This window comes from Orbicella franksi, unplaced genomic scaffold (genome assembly GCF_964199315.1).
Source record: "Orbicella franksi unplaced genomic scaffold, jaOrbFran1.1 SCAFFOLD_88, whole genome shotgun sequence".
NCBI lineage: Eukaryota > Metazoa > Cnidaria > Anthozoa > Scleractinia > Merulinidae > Orbicella > Orbicella franksi.
In genome coordinates this window covers 1-22,692 of record NW_027671090.1, presented here as the reverse complement: position 1 = coordinate 22,692, position 22,692 = coordinate 1, and the positions used below count along the sequence as shown (strand labels likewise).

At 38.8% G+C, this 22,692-nt stretch overlaps 1 protein-coding gene and 1 pseudogene across 4 annotated transcripts; one reads left to right on the top strand and one right to left on the bottom strand.

Moving 5' to 3' along the window:
- Nucleotides 1-13,827: 13,827 nt before the first annotated feature.
- LOC145477401 (uncharacterized) lies at nt 13,828-20,261 on the top strand (annotated as a pseudogene).
- A 129-nt stretch (nt 20,262-20,390) lies between these two features.
- Nucleotides 20,391-22,686, bottom strand: LOC145477403 (uncharacterized). Of its 4 annotated transcripts, XM_081455521.1 has the most exons (6): nt 22,568-22,686; nt 22,210-22,243; nt 21,921-22,068; nt 21,443-21,569; nt 20,991-21,029; nt 20,391-20,743 (listed from the first exon to the last, which is right to left on the bottom strand). In XM_081455521.1, coding segments are annotated over exons 2-5 (294 nt in total). In that variant the 5' UTR covers nt 22,212-22,243; nt 22,568-22,686; the 3' UTR covers nt 20,391-20,743; nt 20,991-21,012. The 4 variants fall into 4 exon arrangements, with proteins under 4 accessions (XP_081311647.1, XP_081311646.1, XP_081311644.1 ...); XM_081455520.1 differs by having other exon boundaries at nt 20,391-21,029; XM_081455518.1 differs by lacking the exon at nt 20,991-21,029 and having other exon boundaries at nt 20,392-20,743.
- Between the last annotated feature and the right edge of the window lie 6 nt (nt 22,687-22,692).

Genomic DNA, 22,692 nt, shown 5'->3' with positions numbered 1-22,692 from the left:
AGGTTCCTTCCTGTTCAAAAAAAGCCAGTAATAATCTTTACATGTTAATTTAGATAGGTCGATCGACAGCGACGGTGACAGATGACATGTGGAATTCCCTAGAGTAAAAATTGGATTGGTGCCAAAAGAGTCCCTCGCCTTTTCCAGCAGTCGTTTAAGGATAGCCGACAGAAAATAGGTTAGAAAATTGGACTCAACTGAAAATTTCCGACAGAAATCTGCAAAATTTAAGTACATTCTACTGGAGTCGAGAATATCACAAATTGAGTAGACTCCTTTGTCAAACCAATCCTGATAAAACATAGTTTTACCACGTATTTGTATTTCTTTGTTGTTAAAAAGGATTAATTCCTGGTCTCTGTTCGTGTCATAGATACTCTTCAGTTCCAAAAAGAAACTGAGAATTTGCTTGTAGAAGGATGGCATTTCAATGGACTTTAGGAAATTTTCCTCAAAGTTACAGTGAAGCAAGAAGTATAGGCCCACATATTTCTTAAAGATGGAACAAGGCGATGATGTTGCAATTTTCTGTCCCCCGGCTGTCACTTTTTAGGGGCCTTTGAATCAATGCCAAACGTAGAGCCTTATCCAAAGTTTCAACGAGTGTTACACGTAGACCACCTCCTTCATAATCTTGATATAGAACTCTCCGTTTAATTTTGTCCTGCTTTTCCTTCCAAATAAATTTAAAAGTTGAAGATTGAATTTTTGCAATGTAATCCTTGTGAATGTCAGCACGGCAATAGAGTGAACGATCTGTGAAATCCCTAGAAACTTAACGATTAAACAGTACCCGAAGATAGAAAGTTGGCGCAATCTCCAGGTGCCCAGCTTTGCATTAAGGTTTTCAATTTTTTGGTTGACATTTTTTCTCTCATTTCCCGCCTTATCGTAAGAGATATGAATCCCCAAGACTTTAAACGGTTCTTTCCTCCATATGAAGTTGAGAGGTCTTTCGGTATGCTGTTTCCATGGACCTAGCCAAAGAACGTTGGTTTTGGATTCGTTGAGTTTTAGGCCAGATAAAATCCCGAGCTCGTTTAGTATGAGCAAGGCGTTTTGGACCGATATTAGGTTACTGTAAATGAGAGAGGTGTCGTCCGCAAATTGGCGAATTTTGAGTTCCTTACGAAAGATAAAAATGCTGCAAATCGAATTATCTTACCGTATTTTAGTCGCAAGTATCTCCGTAGATAGAATAAAGAGATAGGGTGATAGTGGAAAACCTTGCCTTACCCCTCGAGACAACATGAGCTGCATAGTAGTGAAAGCATTATTAATAACGGAACTCTCTGCATTACAGTAGAAAGTTTCTATCCAACGCTTAATAGAAACATCAAAGTTGAAAATTGACAGGACTTGCTGAATCATTGGCCACTCGATTGTGTCAAAGGCTTTGCGAAAGCCGAGCTGGAGGAGAATGCCTGGCATATTTTCCAGTTCCGTCTGTTCTAAGAGGTCACATAGTCAGACTTTAGTGAGCTTGCAAAGCCTGTAAAGTATATTGAACAACGTTTTAAATACTGGTAGGCCAATTACGATATCTTTAAATTCTAGCCGAGTTTGGCTCCGAAAACTTAGGGGAATAAAACAAAACACATTATTCATTCATTCGTCAACCTCGCCGATCTGATTTTTTATTTCTTACTCCTCTCACTCCTGTTAAAGGTAAGAGCTAAGGTACAAAACTCCCCTCTCCACCCCGTCCCTTATTTTCGGCCAACTTCAAACATGGCTACTGCCCGCATTGACTTCATGTTAAAAAAAAAAAAAAAAAAAAAAGTGTTCCAAAAATGTGAGAGGCTGTTGTGTATAGTGGTCAATGGATATGGGATGTATAGGGCAGAAATTAAAAGGATATGGGTTACTCAAACCCCTCCCCCTCTCAACGGAGCAGAATATTTTTGCACAATTTTTGTTTTTGTAAACCTCAAGGGGTGTCTAATCGACGATCAATTACATCAATGAATGATCAACGAGTAAACGTTGGGTAATCAACTGATTATTCATTGATTATTGGCGATGATCAATGACTAATCGATGAGTAATCGAAGCCCAATAATTTGTGGCCTATCGATTACTCAACGATGTCATTGATTACTCATTGATGACATTGATTTGCCATTGATGTTATTGATGACTTATTGATTACTCAGCGATTACCCATTGATTACTCATCATTCTTTGTTAATATTACAAATTTCTTGCTTTTTTGTACCGATATTTTGTTCATTCTTTTACGTGTTTGTCTTTTTTAACAGACGTTCTTGTTTACGTCATTACGCCTACGCTTAAGGCCTAACAACGTACCGGCATATCGAGACATGTAGATCAGTAACAGCAAATACAGATTTGCAAAATTTGCAATCAATGACTAATCGATGACTGAAAATTTTGTGGCCTGTCGATTACGCATCGAGTGCTCATTGCTCATCGGCGATAATCAATGACTAATCAACTGATAACCCATCGATTACCTATCGATTACTCATTGATCTCATTGATGTCATCGATTACATACCCCTGGAAACCTATACAATTACCTTTCGAGAACCAAGAACATCAGCGTTTTACCACTTTGACATAGTCATGATACACCAAGTAGGCGGTATAAAAAGATGCTTCCAGCAGGATATCTCATCACATCCTTTCATACTCTGCAGACCAAACGTTTGGTTGCTCCTGAAGTAGCTCCAGCAAAACAAACACAAGCAAGTCAGTTCGCACTTCTTTTTATGCTTCTTTGTACAGTCTTCAACAACCTTAGCCCACTCAGTTTTTTTCTTCACGACATAACTTCCGATAACTCGAGTTGACCACAAGGCTAGACGACTCGACTCCCATTGGGTATAATGGACAACACTCGCCATTTTCACTAGAGGAAAGTCAGTCCCTCTTGCACTTTTACCTAGCATTTCCCATCTGCCAAAAATACGCTTAATAGTTTTAGTGTTCCATAGATCCACCTGGCTGAGCCCTTCTAATTTATCATAAAATCGAGCACGGACGCATAAAAAGTTGGCCTGAGTTTGTTGAATAGAAGTACATGCACCTTTTAGAGCGCGCTTCTTTTCAGAGTGTATTTGAAAAGAAATTACCATGATGTTGCTTTTTGTTGTTGCTTATTTATTTTATCGTTTTAAGCTCAGCAAATGCGTTTTTTTTTTTTTTGAAACTTAAGTCTGGTCTCCCATTAATAGTCAGTCTGTCCACAAACTCTCTATTTTGCTTTAAGTTTGTCCAGATCCGAAGCAAAAGTATTAACGGCTGGGGATTTGAAAAAGCTCGGCCCCGAGAAAGACGAAACTGTTTTGCGCCCGCTTCGAGGTCGCTATCGCGCTTTGTAAGAAAAATAACTAGTGGCCAAAAAAGAAACGTCTGTGAACAGACAAATTAATTGTGAATCAGCTGCAGGCTATAAGGCTTTGCATATCAATGTTATTTTTCCCAATGTTACTCTGATCTAGACAAAATAAACTAAAATCAGGATAAACATGCAAGCTCCCACACCACCCCACCACCACCCCATCCCCCCCGTCCCCTCTAATTTCATAACTGGTCAAGAGGATGATGGTTTGAGGATGGTTGATAAAATTATCTGTTGTTGCTTCCTCTACGAGGACACATCAAAATTATCTGTCATAAACAAAAAAATATTTATATTGTATGTGGTTACTATCAAATGAGTTTTCTAGTAATCGCTCTGATGAAGCAGAAGAGGGTTGAATTAGCAAAAGTTCTCGGCACGTGCCGGTGTGCTGTGTAGTAAAGTGATTGATAATCAGATTTCATCTGAGCTGTCTAAGGCCGCCATCTATTTTGGTCACTATTATTACGCTTTGGTGGCATATCAGGCGAGTTTCGTCGCCCCATGTTTCGAAATCTCTCCAAACTACCCATGGTGACCGAAGCCAAACCAGCCTGATGTGTTGTCGAAGCATACCAAAAAAGGTGGGATTATGTATTTACCGTACTCAAATTCGGCCAAGTTGCCATAAAGACGTAGCCATATCATGTCAGTGGCTTCATATCGCATGGTGTCAGGACATTAGGTACGGCTTCTGATTGGCAGATTGCTATTCTGGGTGCAGTAGAGCATCAAATCGAAGACAGAAGAGTAAAAAACAGCCTGAGTTTATTGAATTTAATAGAAGTCCAGCGCTTATTGCGCGCTTTCTTTTAGGGGCAGAAATTATTACCCGTTTGTTCTTTGTTTATTTTACCGTTTTAAGGTAATTCCTCTGAAATAAATGTGACAATATATTTTTTTCAAACTTTGTCCACTGAATATTTGTCATATGATAATTTCAATTTTGAAATAAAAAAGGGGGGTGCCCGTGCTCATTAAGGAGCAGTGAGGCATTGAAAATACCCCATTTTGGCATTATTTAATGCTTATTATAAGAACGCATTCCCAGTAATTGTAAAATCTTTGTGAACCCAGACTCATAAGAACACGCATTAAACTAGAGTCAATACATTGTGTCGGACACAAATAAACATTTTAAGTTTGATTCAGGCAGGAAGTTAAATCCTTGATTAAAAATTTGAACCAAATTTCTTGACGTGGTTACCGCCTGCAAAATAGAAAAGACTACAGTGTATCTGCTATTTTTCTTATTTATTCAATTTTCAGCAATAGAAATTAGATCAGTCTTTCTCACGCAAAGCTTATGATTAGTTGATTACAATGACTGGAAAAAAAAATTGGGGTGCCCGTGCTCGTTGGTGAGCTAGAGCCATTTTTCAACTGACAGAGCTCAATATCAAGGCAAATCCGTCATGTTTTCAATGGGCGCGTGCACGAGCGCGCGCTAATGACGCCATAAATTATGCGCAGTAAGGATGCGCAATGCAAATGTGAGGAATGACCTTAAGGTGATTCCTGAGAAATAAAAGTTGTCAAACGATTTTTTTTTTAACTTTCTTTGAATATTCCCTACCCAGAGCTCTTTCAGGAAATACAATTAAAAAGAAGGTCACCAATCTCTAAAAAGATATATGATGGGCCTATCTTACCCCTTTTATGCCTAATCACGTGTGTTATTTTATCCGTTCACGTTACATTTTGCGGTCGATAAAACAGATTTTTTTTTGAAAGAAAGATTTCATAAAAACTTGATAGGTAGAAATTCTAAGGCATATGGAACAATGTAATATATAATTTATGGCATATTCAAACAATTTAAAGCGACATCGACTTAAAACGTTTCTCCACTCGTTGTTTTCAAGGTCATAATTTGTATCCTAGGGTAACGGTTTTGAGGACACTTTAAGGTATATATTTTTTTCCTTCCGTACATTATTCCTTAACTGTTTAGTTATATAGAATTAATTGTATACCAAACGTCGGTAATAAAAGAAAATATAGCTCACCATGCTCGTTTAAGAGAAAACTAACTTGAAGGACATCTCTTCATGTTGTGTATATACACGCCTTCGTGAAGCGCGCGCAAAAGACACGAAAATCATGAGCAGTAGACCTACCCTTTCCATCGTTTTTTTTTTTTTTTCCACAAATTTTCCACTCACAAAGCGAATCTCTAGTGAGCCTGCTATGCTTGTAAAGTGTATCGATCAACGTTAAAAAAAATAAAGGCGCCAATTGTGATACCTTAAAATTCTTACTTAGCTCTTAGGCTTAGGGGAATAAAACAAAACAAATTATCTACTCATCCTTTAATTTCGACTTGATTTCTATTTTTTCTCCTAAGCCGAGTTTGAATTTTAATATATTTATAAACCAATGGTGTTTTTAATCAATTGTACATACATTTTCATCTTGTTATTTTGTTTTCTTGACGCACCTAAAAACTAGCTGATGCGTAATGTAGACTCGGCTGCTTATCAAGTCTATGGGACGCACCGTTACCATAGCTAAGTGTGTTCTCCGAGTAAAATAAACTATCTGTCTATGTCTGATATACAGAGTACACTGGACAAAACGTTTTACAAGAAAAAATAAAACAAGCAAAGTGACGCAAATTATTTTTTTGATTTTCTTAAACATTATTAAATTCTACACTTCTTCAGTTTTAACACGACGATGCAAAACAGTTCGTTCAGCGTACTATCGAAATTGCAACATTGCTTAATTGTACTTAAATCGATCCAACTCCAAACCCTGATATATTTTTAACTCGAAAAGTTTCACAAAGCATTTGCCATAACAGCCCAAACTGAGGGTGAAAAATTTATAATAGTAACATTACATTTTTATTATTGAAAGTGAGAGGTAAAATATAAAGAAAAGCGTTTAATCAAGCTTAAGTTTAACTCACCACAAACTCTGGCCTCCCATATATAGTAAATTATGTTGTAGTACAAGTTCGTGCATCAATGTCATTTTCTTAATCAAATTTATCTTATCCTTAACAAAATGCACTAAAATTCGGAGATAAATTTCAGCAGAGCTGTTACAAGCAAACACCCTGTTCCCCGTTCTCTTTGCCCAAAACTGGCCAGGATAGTGGAGGGTGGAGGGTACTTTTTGATTTTTCCTTTCTCGAACTCTTTTGTATCTTGTTTGTTTCTTATTTGTTTATTTTTTTTTCCCTTCTCATTTCTTTCTTTCGTTGTTTGTTTCTTTTGTTTTGCTTGTTTTTGTTTTTGTTTTAGAAAAATGAAAAAGAAAAAGAAAAAAAAGGTTTGTGTGCAATGGCTATCAGGAGGGAGGAGGCTTTTGAAAGAGTACAACACGGCTCAAAGTTATTTTAGATTATGAGCTCGAGATTTCTACCGCTTAAGGGGACAGTCTGAGTGTACTATATTACGCATGGAGATCGAGAGAAAATCATCTAATTGTTTTAGCATACTATTTGTTCGAGACGAAAAGAAGCGAATGCCACTTTGTTAACAGCCGCACACTGCTAAGCTACTCGCTATATACAACAGAATAGATAATGAGTAGTGCAACCAGCTAGTTCTATACGAAAACTAGATAAAAATACTGATAAAATCCTTTGATATTTTTCTTACCAAACTCTGCGGGAAAATAAAAGGAAATTAACTGTTTATTTGGATTATCAAAATGTAAACTGTCTTTTATTATGCCATCATTGTCTCAACCGCTCGCGGTAGTTTTGTGTTTCCGTCGTGCATTTTATGATAACTTTCGACTTATTAACCACGTGCTTGGCCAGTTTTTACTGTCAATAAGATTTCAGGTACATAGATTACGCTATTATGCACACATTTTTACAGTGTGTTTAGTGATACTATAATTTCCCGATATTAAAGCTCAAATTACATCTAACGGGAGGTCTTTGAAATGAATATTATACCAACATTGTTAACGATAACGTTAGGGTCAGATTGGATTTCAGAATTATTTTGCCTTAAAGAAACCCAGGTTCTTTCTCACTCTTACCTGGGATTGGGTGTTTTCTAAAAGGAATCACCACGGTCTTGTCCTTCGTTGTCCTGTGTTTATTTAATTGATTTAAGGATTGCGAAAGTCTGCCAGCCCATTTGGAAGCTGACCAAGCCGACACCGAACAGTTGAAAACAAAGCGCTTTTACGAACCGTGAACACCTAAAATGTTGTGAAGGTGAATTAATCAACATGACACGAGCGTGGGACAAAGAAAAATTCTGAGTCCCCGACAGGAATCGAACCCATGACCTCCCGAACACCGGGCGGGCGCTCTATCCACTGAGCTACGAGAACTCATGGAGAACAAGGTCATTTTAACTGAGTTCATATATGATAGGTGTCCTGCATACTGCTAGGATCAACCCTATCGAAGTCATCGTGAGTAGTGATAAGTTAATAAAGGTGGTGAATTTTAAGCTCGGTAATGAAATGTGAAGGTGAATTAATCAACATGACACGAGCGTGGGACAAAGAAAAATTCTGAGTCCCCGACAGGAATCGAACCCATGACCTCCCGAACACCGGGCGGGCGCTCTATCCACTGAGCTACGAGAACTCATGGAGAGCAAGGTCATTTTAACTGAGTTCATATATGAATATCAAACTGTAGAGTAAATCGTAACCATTATTGTTAATGCGAATTATGTTGAGTAAAGTTTACTCCGATTTTAAGTAGTTGTTATTTAGATGTGTCATTATTTTACCTAGAAAGTTGAGAATATTTCCTGGTAAAACGTCAGTAATCTGACGAGGAGTTCTGCTGGACGTTGCGGAATGTTTATATAGTGGTGGATGCTCTTAGCTACAGCTAGCTACTTTTCAGGCATGTCACTTAAACTGAAAGAAACAAATATTGCAAATAAACATAACAGGCTTAAAAATCCCAAATGGAGCGAGGAAGACCAGTTGGCTACTTACAAGTGTGACCGTCAGTGGAGCTGACGCTTGATGTCATCGTGATATGATATCACTGTACTGATCACTGCACTGGTAGTCATCAAGCCCTTCCAAAAAAACATGCGGGAAATTTCTCACCCAGAATTTCCGTTCTATTTGATTTTAATCCAGCGGGAACTTTCAAATTGTTTTGTTGAATAAATAGCTTTACGGAGATTAAAAATGCTCAAGATTTTCTGGACACTTTACCAGCAAATCAGTGTCCATACCGTTTGTCACCTTTTCCAATGTTTGTGGATGTTTTGGCTGAATGGAATGCGTTCTTTGCTTTTGCCTCGTCGCATCGAGTATCCGGTGGTTCCACTTCTCGTCAGGTGGTCTCCACATACCGCTTTAATTTCTACTTTCTTTCTGTCCTTTCCTGCAGGGCAGATTTGCCTTTGTCGTTCAGGTTTCCTGTAGCCTGCGAACGCAGACGAATTTCCGGCTGTCACTTGGTTCCGCCGAAAAATAACGTCTACGAACCCGAGCCAGGAAACGATTTCTGTGACGTAATGACTTTTGTTTCTCCTTGGCCAATCAGATTCCATGATAGAATGAAACTCGAATGCTCCTCACAGCAAATACCTCGCGCAGTAGTTCTGGGCTCATTTGAGCTAAACTGTGATTGGCTTATAATTCCTACGTCACCGAAATCGTTTTCTGGCTCGGGTTCGCAGACGTTATTTTTCGGCGAAACCAAGTGACAGCCGGAAATACGTCTGCGTTCGCAGGCTAGGTTTCCTGCAATTACTTCAGTCTTTGACTTGCATGTGCCGTTCTACCCACACAGTAACTATTCATTATCTTGTTTTCGCGTCTACCTGAAGTGAACTTCGCTCGGCCTAATTCTGGTCATACTTCTTTCTTAGTCACACTGCTTCGTTTTAGCGCGTATTCCCAACAAAATTGTTTTGCTTAAGGTCGTGTTACATGGCAAAACAGCTCCACCAGTAGTTGTGTTCTTCTAAAACCGCTTTGCCTGGGGCGGGTTGCTTGTAAAGGCCTGACGGTCTTGGTTATGTTTACGATGGGATAATTTTGCTTTGGTTAGGTTTTTTTTCCAACATCACTACGTCTTTCTCGTGTTTTAGGTTATTTTTTCCTCTTTTGTCAGTGAATGCAGTTTTCGTGTTTTTCGAGTCTTGATGGGTGGATCACAAATTTCAAGCAAATTCTAGAGTAACTTGGACAACTTCTCCACTTTGGGGCAACCTCTTACTTTCATGTGCTTTTTCGAGTAATTCTCGATCGAAAAATACTCCGTGTTTAAAGTTAACAAGTTTATACATGTATGAAATTGTTTGGGTCGTTTTCCATATTTGTTGTTACGTATTTTATCCCCTGGCCTTGACATCATGGGTCTCTGCTAAAACACCACACCATAATCGAAGTTGTCCTCTGACTCGCAGAGGACGCATCTTAAAATAGCGGAAGACAATAAAGGTTTTAGACCTTAATCTTCAATTTGGTGTCCGTTTAGACAAAACGTCATTACTTGAATTAGAACATTTGTTTATGCCTTTAAGTTAATTTTTTCAAACAAATTAGCAATTGTTTTGCCAACTTCTGCAAAGACTGGCACCTTCTGGGAAAATCATGCAAAAGAAATAATCATAAATGTAGCCAGCATTAACATTAACAGCTTCAGTGCAACAAAATGCAGGACCATAGCTTAGAAATGTTCATGCAGAGAGTAGCTTTCATAGTCAGGCCCAATTTCTTTCGGGTTTCCGCTTACGAGAGCTTAAAAACAAAGGAACACTTTAAATGGCAATTCTTCAACGTGTCTGTGACTGCTTTCGAGAACGAGTAAGCACAGAGTTTGTACGGGAGTTCAAATTAACTGGTTTTGTGAAGGAGGTCGTAAGTTGACCTGTCGGCTTACAAGAGTGTCCGTTAAGGGAACTTCCATTGTATTTGGTTTGGACGTATGGTGCACAGGATCAATTCTAATAAAAGTAAACTTTATTATCATATTACAAAGTGTATCCATAATCTCACCACTATTACTAGATATACATATTTTTACTTGTGTCTTTATCTATAGCAGATACTTATCGAGAAATAATATTTGGAATTTGACAGAAATTGTTTTCTTCGGTTAGAGCAAGGCTTTACATTTCAATGCCATTTTCCCCAATGTTACTCTGATCTAAGTAAAATTCAGTAGAATCAGGATAAACAAGGAAACGCCCACCCCACCCCACCCATCCCCTCTTTTTTTCCACATTTGGTCAGGCAGGTGGCGGTTGGAGGATGGTCGATGACATCCTCTTTTGATTTTTCTTCCACGATTATTTGTCATAGAAAATATGAAATGTGGTTATTGCCAAATCAGTTTTCTAATAACGAAAGGAAAAAAAACCTCCTTCTGTTGCAACAGAAGAGGGCTGAAGTAGCAAAACTTATCGGCATGAGCTGCTTGTTTTAGACTGTCTAGGGTCTACAACCGTCTGCCAGTTTTAGTCACTATTATTTTTAAGTACTCATGGTACTTTCTGGAACGCTTTGGTAGCATATCAGGTGAGTTTGGTCGATTGGCGATCGAAACCTAACAAGCCTGCTATGCTGACGAAGCTTTACAAACAAGGCATGATTCGGTATTTACTCTTCCCAAATTCGGCCAAGTGACCATGATAACGTAGCCATATCAGGTCAGTGACCTAATATCTCACCGTGTCAGGAGAGTAGGCACGGTTTCTGATTTGCTGATTGCTAATTTGGTTGCAGTAGATCATCAAATCGAAGACAAGCAAAAAAAGAGCGGTTTGAGTTTGTTCATTAGAAGTACAACGTTTGTTGCGCGTTTTATTCCAAGATGTTTTTCTTTAGAAGAACTTACACGCTGTTGTTGTGTGTTATTTATTTATCTATTTTTTTTTTTTTTTTTTTTTTTTTGATGCAATGACAGGAAAAGCTTTCTTTCAATCATTATGATGGACTCACTTCAAAGTCTGGCTTCCCATAAATTGTAAATTGGCCTCAGGTTTTAGTGAAACTTCGCATATCCATGTCATGCTTTCAGTGTTATTCTAATCTAACCAGAACCTTCCAACATAGTGATAAACAAGCAAATGCCACTCCACCCCACCTAAAGACATGAAAAGTATTTTCCATCCAGAAATTAGCCCTGAACCAAGAGGAGATCAAGGTACCAGGTACTTACGTTGCTCTTGCTCCAGAGGGCAAGGTGGTTGGAACGCTTTTATTAATGATGTGTACCTTAAGAAATAATTAAATAAAAGTTAGCTTAATTATTTCGACGTTACAATATTATTTTACACTGTGTACTCTTAAACTCGATATTGATGCCAAGAATTTTTTTATTTTTACAAACATTTTTTTTTTGTCTATCGCAGAAACCTACAAGGAAATAATATTCAGAATTTACCAGAAAATGTTCTCTCCGGTTTAAAGAGATTGAGGCGGCTGTAAGTATATCAACGAGCTGTGTTTTAAATTCTAATTGCTAAATTCCATTTACATCATGAAAACACCAACCCTCCACTTCCTTTTTTTTCTTTTACACATTTTCCTCTCGGAAAAGTGAGGCTTTAGTGAGCTTGCAATGCCTGTAAAGTGTATTGAACACCGTTTCAAATACTGGTAGGCCAACGATATCCTTAAATTCTAGTTTGGCTCCGAAAACTTCGGGGAATAAAACAAAACACATTATTCATTCATTTGTCAACCTCGATCTGATTTATTATTTCTTACCCTTTTCGCCCCTGTTAAAGGTAATAAGTAAGGTACAAAACTACCCCCTCTACCCCGTCTTATATTCTCGGCCAACTTCAAACATGACTATTCCTCGCATTGACTTCATGTTAAAAAAATGTTCAAAAAATGTTCGATGTTGTTGTACATAGTGGTCAATGGATACAGGATATGTAGTCCAGAAGTTAAAAGGATATGGGTTACTATTATTGATTACCCATTGATGACCCATTGATTACTCATCGATTACCCATCATTACTCATCAACTATCATTGTGCACTAATATTACAAATTTCTTGCTTTCTGGTAGCGATATTTTGTAAGTTCTTTTAGTGTTTGTCTTTTATAACAGACGTTCTTGTTTCCGTAATTACGCCTACACTTAAAGTCAAACAATGTACCAGCATGTCGAGACATGTTTAAGAAATGGCAAGCATGCAGCGTGCAACTATCGAGTTACGGATGCACGCGGGAGGTTGCTAAGCACGAAAGAAGCGTAACAGTCACGCGGGGCGATAGCCGAGTGCGACTCTAGCTTCTTGAGTGGTTAACCAACTACCCAAGCGCATCCACAACTAAATAGTTCCATGTTGCACGGTCACCAGTTCTCTGATAACATTGAGACTTTTGAGATAAACCGCGATAAACCGCGCGAAAATGTGTATTCAACAATCTGACAAGGCGACATATCAAAATTTTTCTTGAATAGCGGCGAGGTAATAGTTCCTCGGGCAAACAAACAATTTTAAAGTGCTCAGTTCACCTAAACATCAAGCTGACAACAAACGGAAATGGCAGTCGGTAAAGGCGTTACTCAAGAATTCGTTAAGCTAAATTTGGATCAGTTTACCGAAGAATTGAAAACAAGCTGCACATGGTTGAAGCTTTTGGTGGTTGAGCTTTCTGTCCTTCACGGCCTTTTCGACGAGAGAAAAGAACAAAATGGAACCAGACATTTCTTAAAAGCGACAGTGGAGAGGAAAGCAAACAAAACACCCCTGGCTTTGAGCTGTTTGAGATGTCAGTTATTCAATAGCCGGTTTGTGGGGTATGTTTTCTTTTCCACTTCCCTTTAAACGTTTGATGAATTGCGCGTCTAAGGCTGAACTTGAACACATAAATGGCCTTTAAAAATGATCTCTGTCAGTTTCGTTGTTTGGTAAAATAAGCTTAAATGTACGGTGGTCCATTAGGGACAACTTTACAAACCAGAAAAACACAAAATAACAAAAAATATCACTACAAACTAAATCAAAGATACTACGAATGACTGTATCATGCACAAATATAAGCTTACATTTCTGACATTTTCCTTAAGGTCACAGTCTTCTGTTCATTTATACGGTGGCCCATTAGGGACAACTTTACAAAACAGAAAAAACACAAAATAACAAAAAATATCGCTGCACACTAAATCAAAGATATTACGAATGAAGTCAAACCAGCACTGCCAATGAAAGATCGAATGCACTCCTATAATTAACGCATGCACACCGCCAAAAAATTAAACGCACACTGCAAATGAAAGCAAAACGCACACTGCTAAGAAAAGTGGATTGCAGACTGGAAGTGAAAGCAAAATCAATCCCCAAATAAAGTAAAAAAAAAAATCTCACAGCAAAAAAACTGAAGGCACACTGAAGAGAAAGCAAAATCAACACTGCAAACAAAAGTTAACCGCACGCCACAAATGAAAGGGAAATAAACTATGCGCACGCATTTCAACGACAAGGCCTGAGACCTAGTAGTAGGCTCTAAGATTCGCGCCCTTTTTCGAAGACAGAGTTTAATAAATATGGCGTCCAGTGGAAACTCGAGCAGCTCCAGCGAGGACGAATCGGCTGAAACAACTCAACACGGCGAGTTACTTCGTGGGTCAGTATTACTTTTACAGAGGTCTTACGTATAGGCATATTACTCTGATGTTCGAAAAGCAACATAATATTACAATGAATCAGCGAACTCTTAAGCGAAGGCTGAAAGACTATGGACTTAAGAGCTTCTGCCTGAGAGACCGGGGCAGACTTGGAAATGAAGGTCCGCCGATTTCGCTTAAAATTGGTACACAAAGTCGTTATGTGGACTTATGCAATGTGCCAAAGTTTCAGGTTCAACGACCTTCTTTCAGCCAAGTTCTGGATATCAGCCCCTCAGGGGCCCCTGAGGCAGATTTTTAGTGTCATTTTGGCCACTTTTCAATCTCTCGTTTAGCAACGTACAATTAATTTCAGACAAAACCAAAACCATAATTGTAATGCCGTATCCTTAGGCTTTTATGGGTAAAAGTATTAGCTCACGGGAATATTTTGTTAGCCTGTGGCTGTGATCACAAATTGGTCCTATTTGAAGCATATGGGAAGCAACCGGAAATGGCCTGTTTTTCAGACCGCATATTTTCCATGCCCATGTTTTATATTGTGAAGTCTTAGTATCCCTGCAAAGTTCAGCCCTTAGTTTAGTAACACCAAGAAAAAAAATACTGAGGTTGAGGCTTTTTTACTAAGAAAAAACTTACGAGAAAATGACTAACCAGGCCACCTCCGGTTGAAGTTTCAACAAAGCGTGTCTGTAAAAATGAGCCATTTGATTTCGATTAATACGTTTCTTTTCTTCTAATTCGTGAATTAGAGACTCTGATCATGAAGTTAATTTTAACCGAAAAGACTTACCGTTAATCAGATATTTTCATGTGATTTTTTTAAGGGCCGATCAGATTTTGGTCTGGCAGCGGTCATAAATTTTGTGGAAGAAGTCTTGAAAATTACGGATAATGGAGTCGCTGGACTTCTTTTCTGAAGAAAAACAACTTATCAGTCATTCTAAATGCAATCACAACGTCTCTCATGACACTACTTAAAAATCACTTGAACCTTAAGGAAATTTCGAATATATTGAAAGCTGATTGTAAAATTAAATGCAGTCTCACTATTCCAGTCTATATGCAAGGTGTCTGGATAAATTCACGTACTATGAATGCTTCTCTGGCTACAGATTTAGAGACATGCCCCTTTCTTATAATCCCTTAAAAGTGAAGCAACATTAAAAACCTTAGCCCCGGCGATAAATTGATCGTGAGTGTGTCGTTGCGAGTGATGAAAATTCAGGTTGATTCATACCGTAGGTAGCGAGTTCATGACACACCAACTTATCTGAAGTTTTCTGGCTATGATTGTCTTGAAGTTCAGTTTTTTTCTCGTCTAGATTTGTCTCCTTGATACAACATAGAATGATTAAGTATAGAACTTGCATGAGAACCTGAAGAATGAATGGATATGTTACAGAATATTTATTCATACCCAGTCCGCCGGTGCAAACGGCTTAGGTATTATAAATTGAGGAAGTCCAAGATGGTCCGTTTTCCCCGCCAAGCCGCTGAATGGCTGACTAAATTACAAGAAAATTACTCATCGGCACACTTTCCCTTTCTCCATCGGGATTTTCCTTTTGTTGCTTTCTCAGTGCGCACAGATCCAGACTAAGTCGGTGTACTGCAAATATCCAAAGATAGGGCAGGGGAGAAGTGGATTTTCCTTCAAAGACTACTGCTTATAGCACCCTAGTGGTAGGATTGCTGGCGCTTAACTCCGATTTCCATGATAAGAAGCGATAATCCCAAGGACGACCAGTATGCTTGGTGTAGGTAGTATGGTAAGCCGTCACAAAGTCCAGTGTGTCATGCCTGCTGGAGCTTAAATTGGTTATTGCTCTTCTTCCCTGGACAGGATGATAATCACCGGCTTTCATTTATACATCTGGGTGGAGAGAGACACTGTGAAAGAAAATTGCCTTTTCCAAGACGACATGACAACGCCCTAGTAACCAGGAGCGCTCGATCCGGAGTCCAGCCCGCTAACCATTAGGCCGCTACCGTGCTATGTGCTAGGCAGTTGCCAGTTTTGTATAGAATCTGAACGCGTTACTACGTTACATGTTTACTTCAGTCTGTCGTAAATTGATAAAATGCAACTGTGAAATGAATATATGGCCAGCACGTGGACATCTTGCCGGCTTGATTGTCTATTTGAAAGGAAAGAAACTATCATTTGAGTGTGCTTGAAAGGCAGAGGAGCGAAAAAGTCTGGCTATTACAATTTAGTCTCCTGGAAAACTGAAAACATGATTATACAGTGTCCTGTTTGGAAAGAAGATGACATATGCGGGGCATGAGATAACAAGCCGCCAGAGCCTGCTGTGACTCTCCCATTAGCGACGTTAGATCGTGATGTTACCCACCTGCTGGTCAAATTAAAGTGGGCACTGGTACTAATAAACTGGCCACGTCCTATAGAGTTGACAATTTCCCTGAATGGAAGTTAAAGTGTGAATTAAAGAAGATTGCCAACGTCACCGCCGAAAATTCACCCGTTTGCGTGACCAAAGTGGGCCATGTCAGCACCCTTTCCATCAAGGAGAATAAAGAAATTGAAGAAATCAAAGAAGGTTACTGCTGACGTTTCAGATAGCATATTTCAGGCGCTCGGCATTGTAATACCTATTGCATCCATAAGCATCCAAGGGTAGAGTTACTGCATGCATGTTCATTAGACATAAATTTATTTTGCACGTTCAAAGATTTTTTTTACACGCTTTAATGTCTTTAATTCGTTCCATTGGTTCAAGGATCGTTGTTCCATCATCATCTGCATACACACTTAAACAAAATATCTCTAACTTAAATTGTCTACCCACCCACAAATCAATTTCTAACATTTTCGACGCCATATTGGATGTCGTTTCACTTGAAAAGTCGAAAGGGCTTGGAGATGAATTAAGTAGTTTCACATGCCCAATATTAAATCACAGCGGAGACGCTTCGTGTATCATGCTCAAACAATGTAATCTCCTGACAAAAATAGGAAGTAATTTGGCCCTCTATTGTATCACGAGGCTTACTTACTTTCAATCTCTATCGTAACGTTAGTATTCTTATTTAGAATCGATACCAAAGAGGAGCTAGGACGGAAGCTTGAAGGAAAGTATCTCTGGGTGCGTCACAATTAAGTCGGAAATTTGGGTACCACTAGTCACACAGGGTATTTGTGATCTTCTGTCAGGGGAAAGGAGAAAAAACTCACGGCTTAAAATTCTAACCATGGTGAATAGTCAGCTATGAAGGCACGTGACGTTAGAATGTCATAAATTTCAAAACATCCGTAATATTGAATCCACCGGTCTGGATTTCATGACTATTCCATGAAATCAAAATATCGTTTTTGCCAGGTATAACAAAATTAAAAGAGAAGAGAAAGGGTACTAAAAGAATTAAAAGGTGCAAAAAAACTATGTTTTCCCCAAGAAACCTTGAAAACGTCAATAAAAAACAGAGAATTAGATGAGAAAAGTCAAACTTAGGGTAATTAAGCCTGACAAAGCAAGGTTGCCACGGAAACAAGGCAGAGCCCCATCAATAAGGCTTTTTTTTCTGAGCTTTTGCCACCTAACTTATACACTCAGTAAACAACTTGTTTCATTGTGTTTTGATTACTTTTCTTGTTATCAACGTATAAAGATTCCCCTCACCTTCCAGTCCCCTGGGTACAGGGTACAAATGGTACATAAAATTTAGTTTCAAATCCGTCAGTAGGAAGATTAATTTCTAGTTTATGGTTTGAAAATATATATTTCCTTTAAATAATTTACTTTGGGATCATTGATTGTTTGTTAATTGTGCAGCTTGTGTCTAAAAATCTCTCCTAAAAAGTAATTAAGAGTTTGACAGGGGGTGCGTAGTAGGCAATTTCTTTAAAAGTGTCTCGTAGTAAAAAAGCCTCAACCTTAGTATTTTTTTTTCTTGGTATTACTAAACTAAGGGCTGAACTTTGCAGGGATACTAAGACTTCACGAGATAAAACATGGACATGGAAAATATGCGGTCTGAAAAACAGGCCATTTCCGGTTGCTTCCCATATGCTTCAAATAGGACCAAGTCGTGATCACAGCCACAGACTAACAAAAAATTCCCTTGGGCGAATGTTTTTACCCATAGAAGCCTAAGGATAGGGCATTACAATTATGGTTTTGGTTTTGTCTAAAATTAATTGTACGTTGCTAAACGAGAGATTGAAAAGTGGCCAAAATGACACTAAAAATCTGCCTCAGGGGCCCCTGAGGGGCTGATATCCAGAACTTGGCTGAAAGAAGGTCGTTGAACCTGAAACTTTGGCATATTGCATAAGTCCACATAACGACTTTGTGTACCAATTTTAAGCGAAATCGGCCGACCTTCATTTCCAAGTCTGCCCCGGTCTCTCAGACAGAAGCTCTTAAGAGACGTGAAAAAGTAGACGAGGAGCTCAAGGAACGCGTCAGGGATCTCATTTTGCAAGAAATATGTACTGGTCCTGAAAGCCTTAATGGCTACAGGACTATATGGCATGTCTTGCGTCTCAGACACCGGATTAATGTTCCTCGGCGATTAGTAGAGTCATTGTTAAGGGAGGTCGATCCTAGGGGAGTGGAACACAGAAGGAGCCGTTGCCTTCAGCGCAGGATGTATGTGTCACCTGGATCCAACTTCTGCTGGCACGTGGACGGGTACGATAAACTAAAGCCGTTTGGCTTTCAAGTTTCCATTCACGGCTGTGTCGACGGCTTTAGCCGAAGAATTATTTGACTCGAGGTCCAACGATCGAACAAAAATCCAAAGTGTGTAGCAAGCTACTTCATCAAGCATGTCAAAGCAGTACACGGGTGCCCAATGCGCGTCTATACTGACCCCGGCACTGAAAACGGTCTGGTTGCTGGAATACAGTGCTATTTGAGGGCTGAAGGATTGGATGAATATGCAGGATCGAAGTCTCACAAGTATGTATCGAGAACTAGGAATCAACGTATTGAATGTAAATGGTCACATTACAGGAAACAACGTTCAAGTTGGCGGATCGACGTCTTTCAAGACCTTCATGAATCGGATATTCTCGATCTGACCAGACTTGCATAAAGAGGCTATTTGGTTTTATAACATAACTAAAGCAAAGCGCGCGCTCTCATTGGTTAATTTAGCGTCTACTATTTGCCCATGGGTGTACGCTGCTGACGTGTGTGTTAATGTTTACAAAGCAAATCTTTTGACAGGCATTGTTTCCAAAGTAATGGTCGACGTCCTTCTCCCAGAAATGCGAAACTGTCTTCACAGTTGTGTGAATATGAAATTTTATCGAGTTACTGGTGTGCAGTCGGTTGTCACGAATGAATTTTCGCGCGTTTGTTTTCTATTGTCATGTAAGACTACACGAACATTTTTTTGTGATGTAGCTCAATAAAAGGACTTCTGTTGTTCCAATGTCTCAATGTTATGTTATAAAACAAATGGTAAACGTCATAGCGTACACTATTGAGTTATGGATGCACTTGGGAGGTTTGCTAAGCACTCAAGAAGCTAGAGTCGCACTCGGCTATCGCCTCGTGCGACTCTTACGCTTCTTTCGTGCTTAGCAACCTCCCGCGTGCATCCATAACTCAATAGTACACGCTATGGCGTTAACCATTTTTTAATTGTTTTGCTGATCTGCTCCAGACTGATCTGGATAAGGTAAAGGAATATTGGAACAGTCACCGGATCAGGAAGTCAAAGCATGCCACTGTTTCCGGTGTTCCCGACATGATGTACTTCCTGCCTGAGGATTTTGGACACAGCGACTGCTTGGTTCCAGTATCCCCACACGAGATCACAGAAATGGAAAATAGGTTTGAAGGATTTGATAATGAATATGATGAAACCAACCTAGTTTTCTGCGAGTATTTTCAATACGTCATGGAAAAACATAGCTTATCCCACCCCACAAGCATTCTGGAACCAAGAATTCTTTTTGAGAAGCTAATCAAGTTCGCAAAAGGTGAACCCTAAATTTCTCGTTCTGTGACCGGGGAAAACACTTTGCGAAAGACTCCTGTGGAGAGAGGAAGGAGGCAAGAACATAATAGTTCATGCACTGCTACCAGCCAAATAACATATTGTGGGGTACCAGAAAATATCCCTACTCACCCCAAGGCCTTGGAAAGTCCATGGGGGAGGGGACTTTCCAAATCCAAAATCTTCAAAGAAAAAAGTTTGAACCAAAACTGGAATATCCGGAAGGCTGGGGTCAAACCAATAACAAACCTCTGCGGGAGGAGTATGGATATTATCTGGAACAACACAATCATTTCTCACCATAAAATGGTGAGGGGCATCCTCTTCAATGGGATATGGGTATCATTTCACCTTCCTAGTGTAATTTGCATGTTCATTTACTATGTTTCATTTCTGCATCTATGTCTGATATACACTGAGAATTTTGAACCCATCTTCAATGACAAATGCGTGTAATCCAAACAACAGGCTGCTTGCAAGTTACAGAATTCTAACAAATTTATTGAAACCATATTACTAATTAACACTCTACATTCTGTCGGAAATGGCTTTGGCCAACACTTGGCGACAATAAAAGGTCATCTAAACTCTGCCAAAGGTTTTTTCGTGTGTTATTGCAGTGTCCATGTTAAACTTAAAATCACTGTATGTGGTCATGTGAGCCACCGGTAACTGTACCCAAAGGACACAAGTAGAAACCATTGGAAAACAAATTGGTGGTCAGTGCTGCAATGAATGAATTTTAGTGTTATGCCAAAACTGTTCCTCTCTGAGGGTAAAATTGGCCTCGTGGTTTTCCCAGTAAGAAACTGGAAAATATCTTTAACACTCACAGGGCTGTCAGTAGACTCATTGTCCCCTGTACAATAAGACAAAATATAAAGCGCTATCAGTACTAGTTTATACTGACAATTAGCAACAAATCTATCAGTACTGGTTTATGATAGGTCTCTTTTCACTCTCTAGATTATGAGTGAAACACAAAATGAGATATACTAACTCCAGGAAAGAGAAGTTACCCCCCTATAAATACTGCAGGTGTGGTTGTTGAAAATTTTAAAAACACCCCTAAAACAACAAGAACAACAACAGCAACTTCATTTCACCTCAAAGGTACCAGACTCTCATTTAGTGGGTGTTGCCTCCTAAGAGGTACAAATTATAAAAAAAAACACTGGCATTACTGTTTAAAAGGGAATAATTCAGAAACAAAAGCTATCCGCATAAAATTGGTACCCATGAGATCCCTGGCCTTTTTGGGGGGAGTATTAGCTGTTAGCTCTTGGAGAATGATGGTCATGTCCTGGAGCATGTCCCCATATATGGTATTTTCTTAAAAAAAAAAATCGATAACATTTATCACTTTCTCCAAAAGTGAACTTTTATAGGAAACCCTGACTCACTTTGGCATCCTAAAGATTTGGAGATAGTCTAAGCACCACTCTTGGAAGAATTGCTGTTCAGATTAAAATCGCTATTACATGTAAGCAATATACACTCATTTTGACAATTGCAATTTTTGCATTAACTGGCCGATTTGAGATAATAAGGTACTCACTACTGTCTTCTGTTTCTTCAACATATCGATTGAAATGAGCCGTTACAGCTGTTTCTTGTACTTTCTTTGTGGACCCTGACTGCGAGTATTCAGCATTTAATGCATTCATCAAGTATGTAGATGTGACCTGCATTCAAACCAAAAATTTAATCAGACCATTAACTTTGGGAATTCATTTGGGAAATCAATTAAACTGTTCAGTTATACAGTAAAGACTACTGTATAGTAAAGACTTTAATACAAAAATTATATGCCAAAGGATTGAGGTGAACAATAATAACAAGACAGGAGATATATGACTGATTGTGTGGAACATAGCTGTCTAGGTACATCAATAAACTCAAATGCTCATCCCTTTGAATGGTAAAATCTTCCAAACTTAGTGAGGGACATAAACAGCACAAGTGATTAAAAGGGAGGAAGGAAAACTTAACAAAGATAACAAAAAACAAGGCAGGTGTCATCCAGGAACTCTTACATTGTAATCCTCTCCTGGTACAAAGAGTTTTTGCATCAGTGATGGATATTCTTCCATGTATCTCAGAAAATCGTGAAGCTTCAGCCCCTCTCTCATCTGATCAAGCTCAGCTTTCACTCGCATAATGGTGTTCTGAAGTGTTATAACCCTAAAAACAAATTCTCTCTGTTACATATGCAAAGTCAACCATGACATGCAATATCACTATTAAATTCGAAGTGAACAAATACGGAAAAGTTTCTGATCCCTAGGTAGTTTCTTTGAAAACTGTTAGATAAGTAGTACTTACATCTATTTCACATTTCAGATTTCAGGGTGTTTTCCTGAAGTTATAGAAACAAAGGTAGAGGTTAGGGAGAACAGTGCAAAACTGAACCACTCTCAGCTGTTTCCATTCCTGTTTGACAATCTCCCAACTAACTACATGTCTTTCCTTGATCTTTTAAATACACAGAGAAAATGTTCTATTTATTGTTTAATCCATGAAAAAGCTGCAGCATTTCAATGGAGTTATAGAGAATCGTTGCCTTTAGCCAAAGTAGTCCACAATAGCTGACAAAGGACATGGATGTAGCATTTCAAATCAAGTAATTACATGCAAAAAGGCAACAGTTAAATACATCTTGGGATACTGTAAATGCTTGTACCTTACAATACTGTCCTTTTTCTCCCAAGAAATTTTGGATGTAAAGCCAGTATTCATTAAAACATCCATGTCTGCATCATCTTGGAGAATGACTTGTATTTCTTCATGGCAGTTCACTTCTTTAAC

Bases quoted from the DNA above. Each gene is read 5' to 3' on its own strand.
- LOC145477403 (XM_081455518.1), bottom strand. The intron at 21,570-21,920 runs GTAAGAGTTCCT...GTTTGAATGCAG, and splicing joins TACCAGGAGAGGATTACAAT to GTCACATCTACATACTTGAT. The intron at 20,744-21,442 runs GTGAGTACCTTA...CTTATTGTACAG, and splicing joins TGAAGAAACAGAAGACAGTA to GGGACAATGAGTCTACTGAC.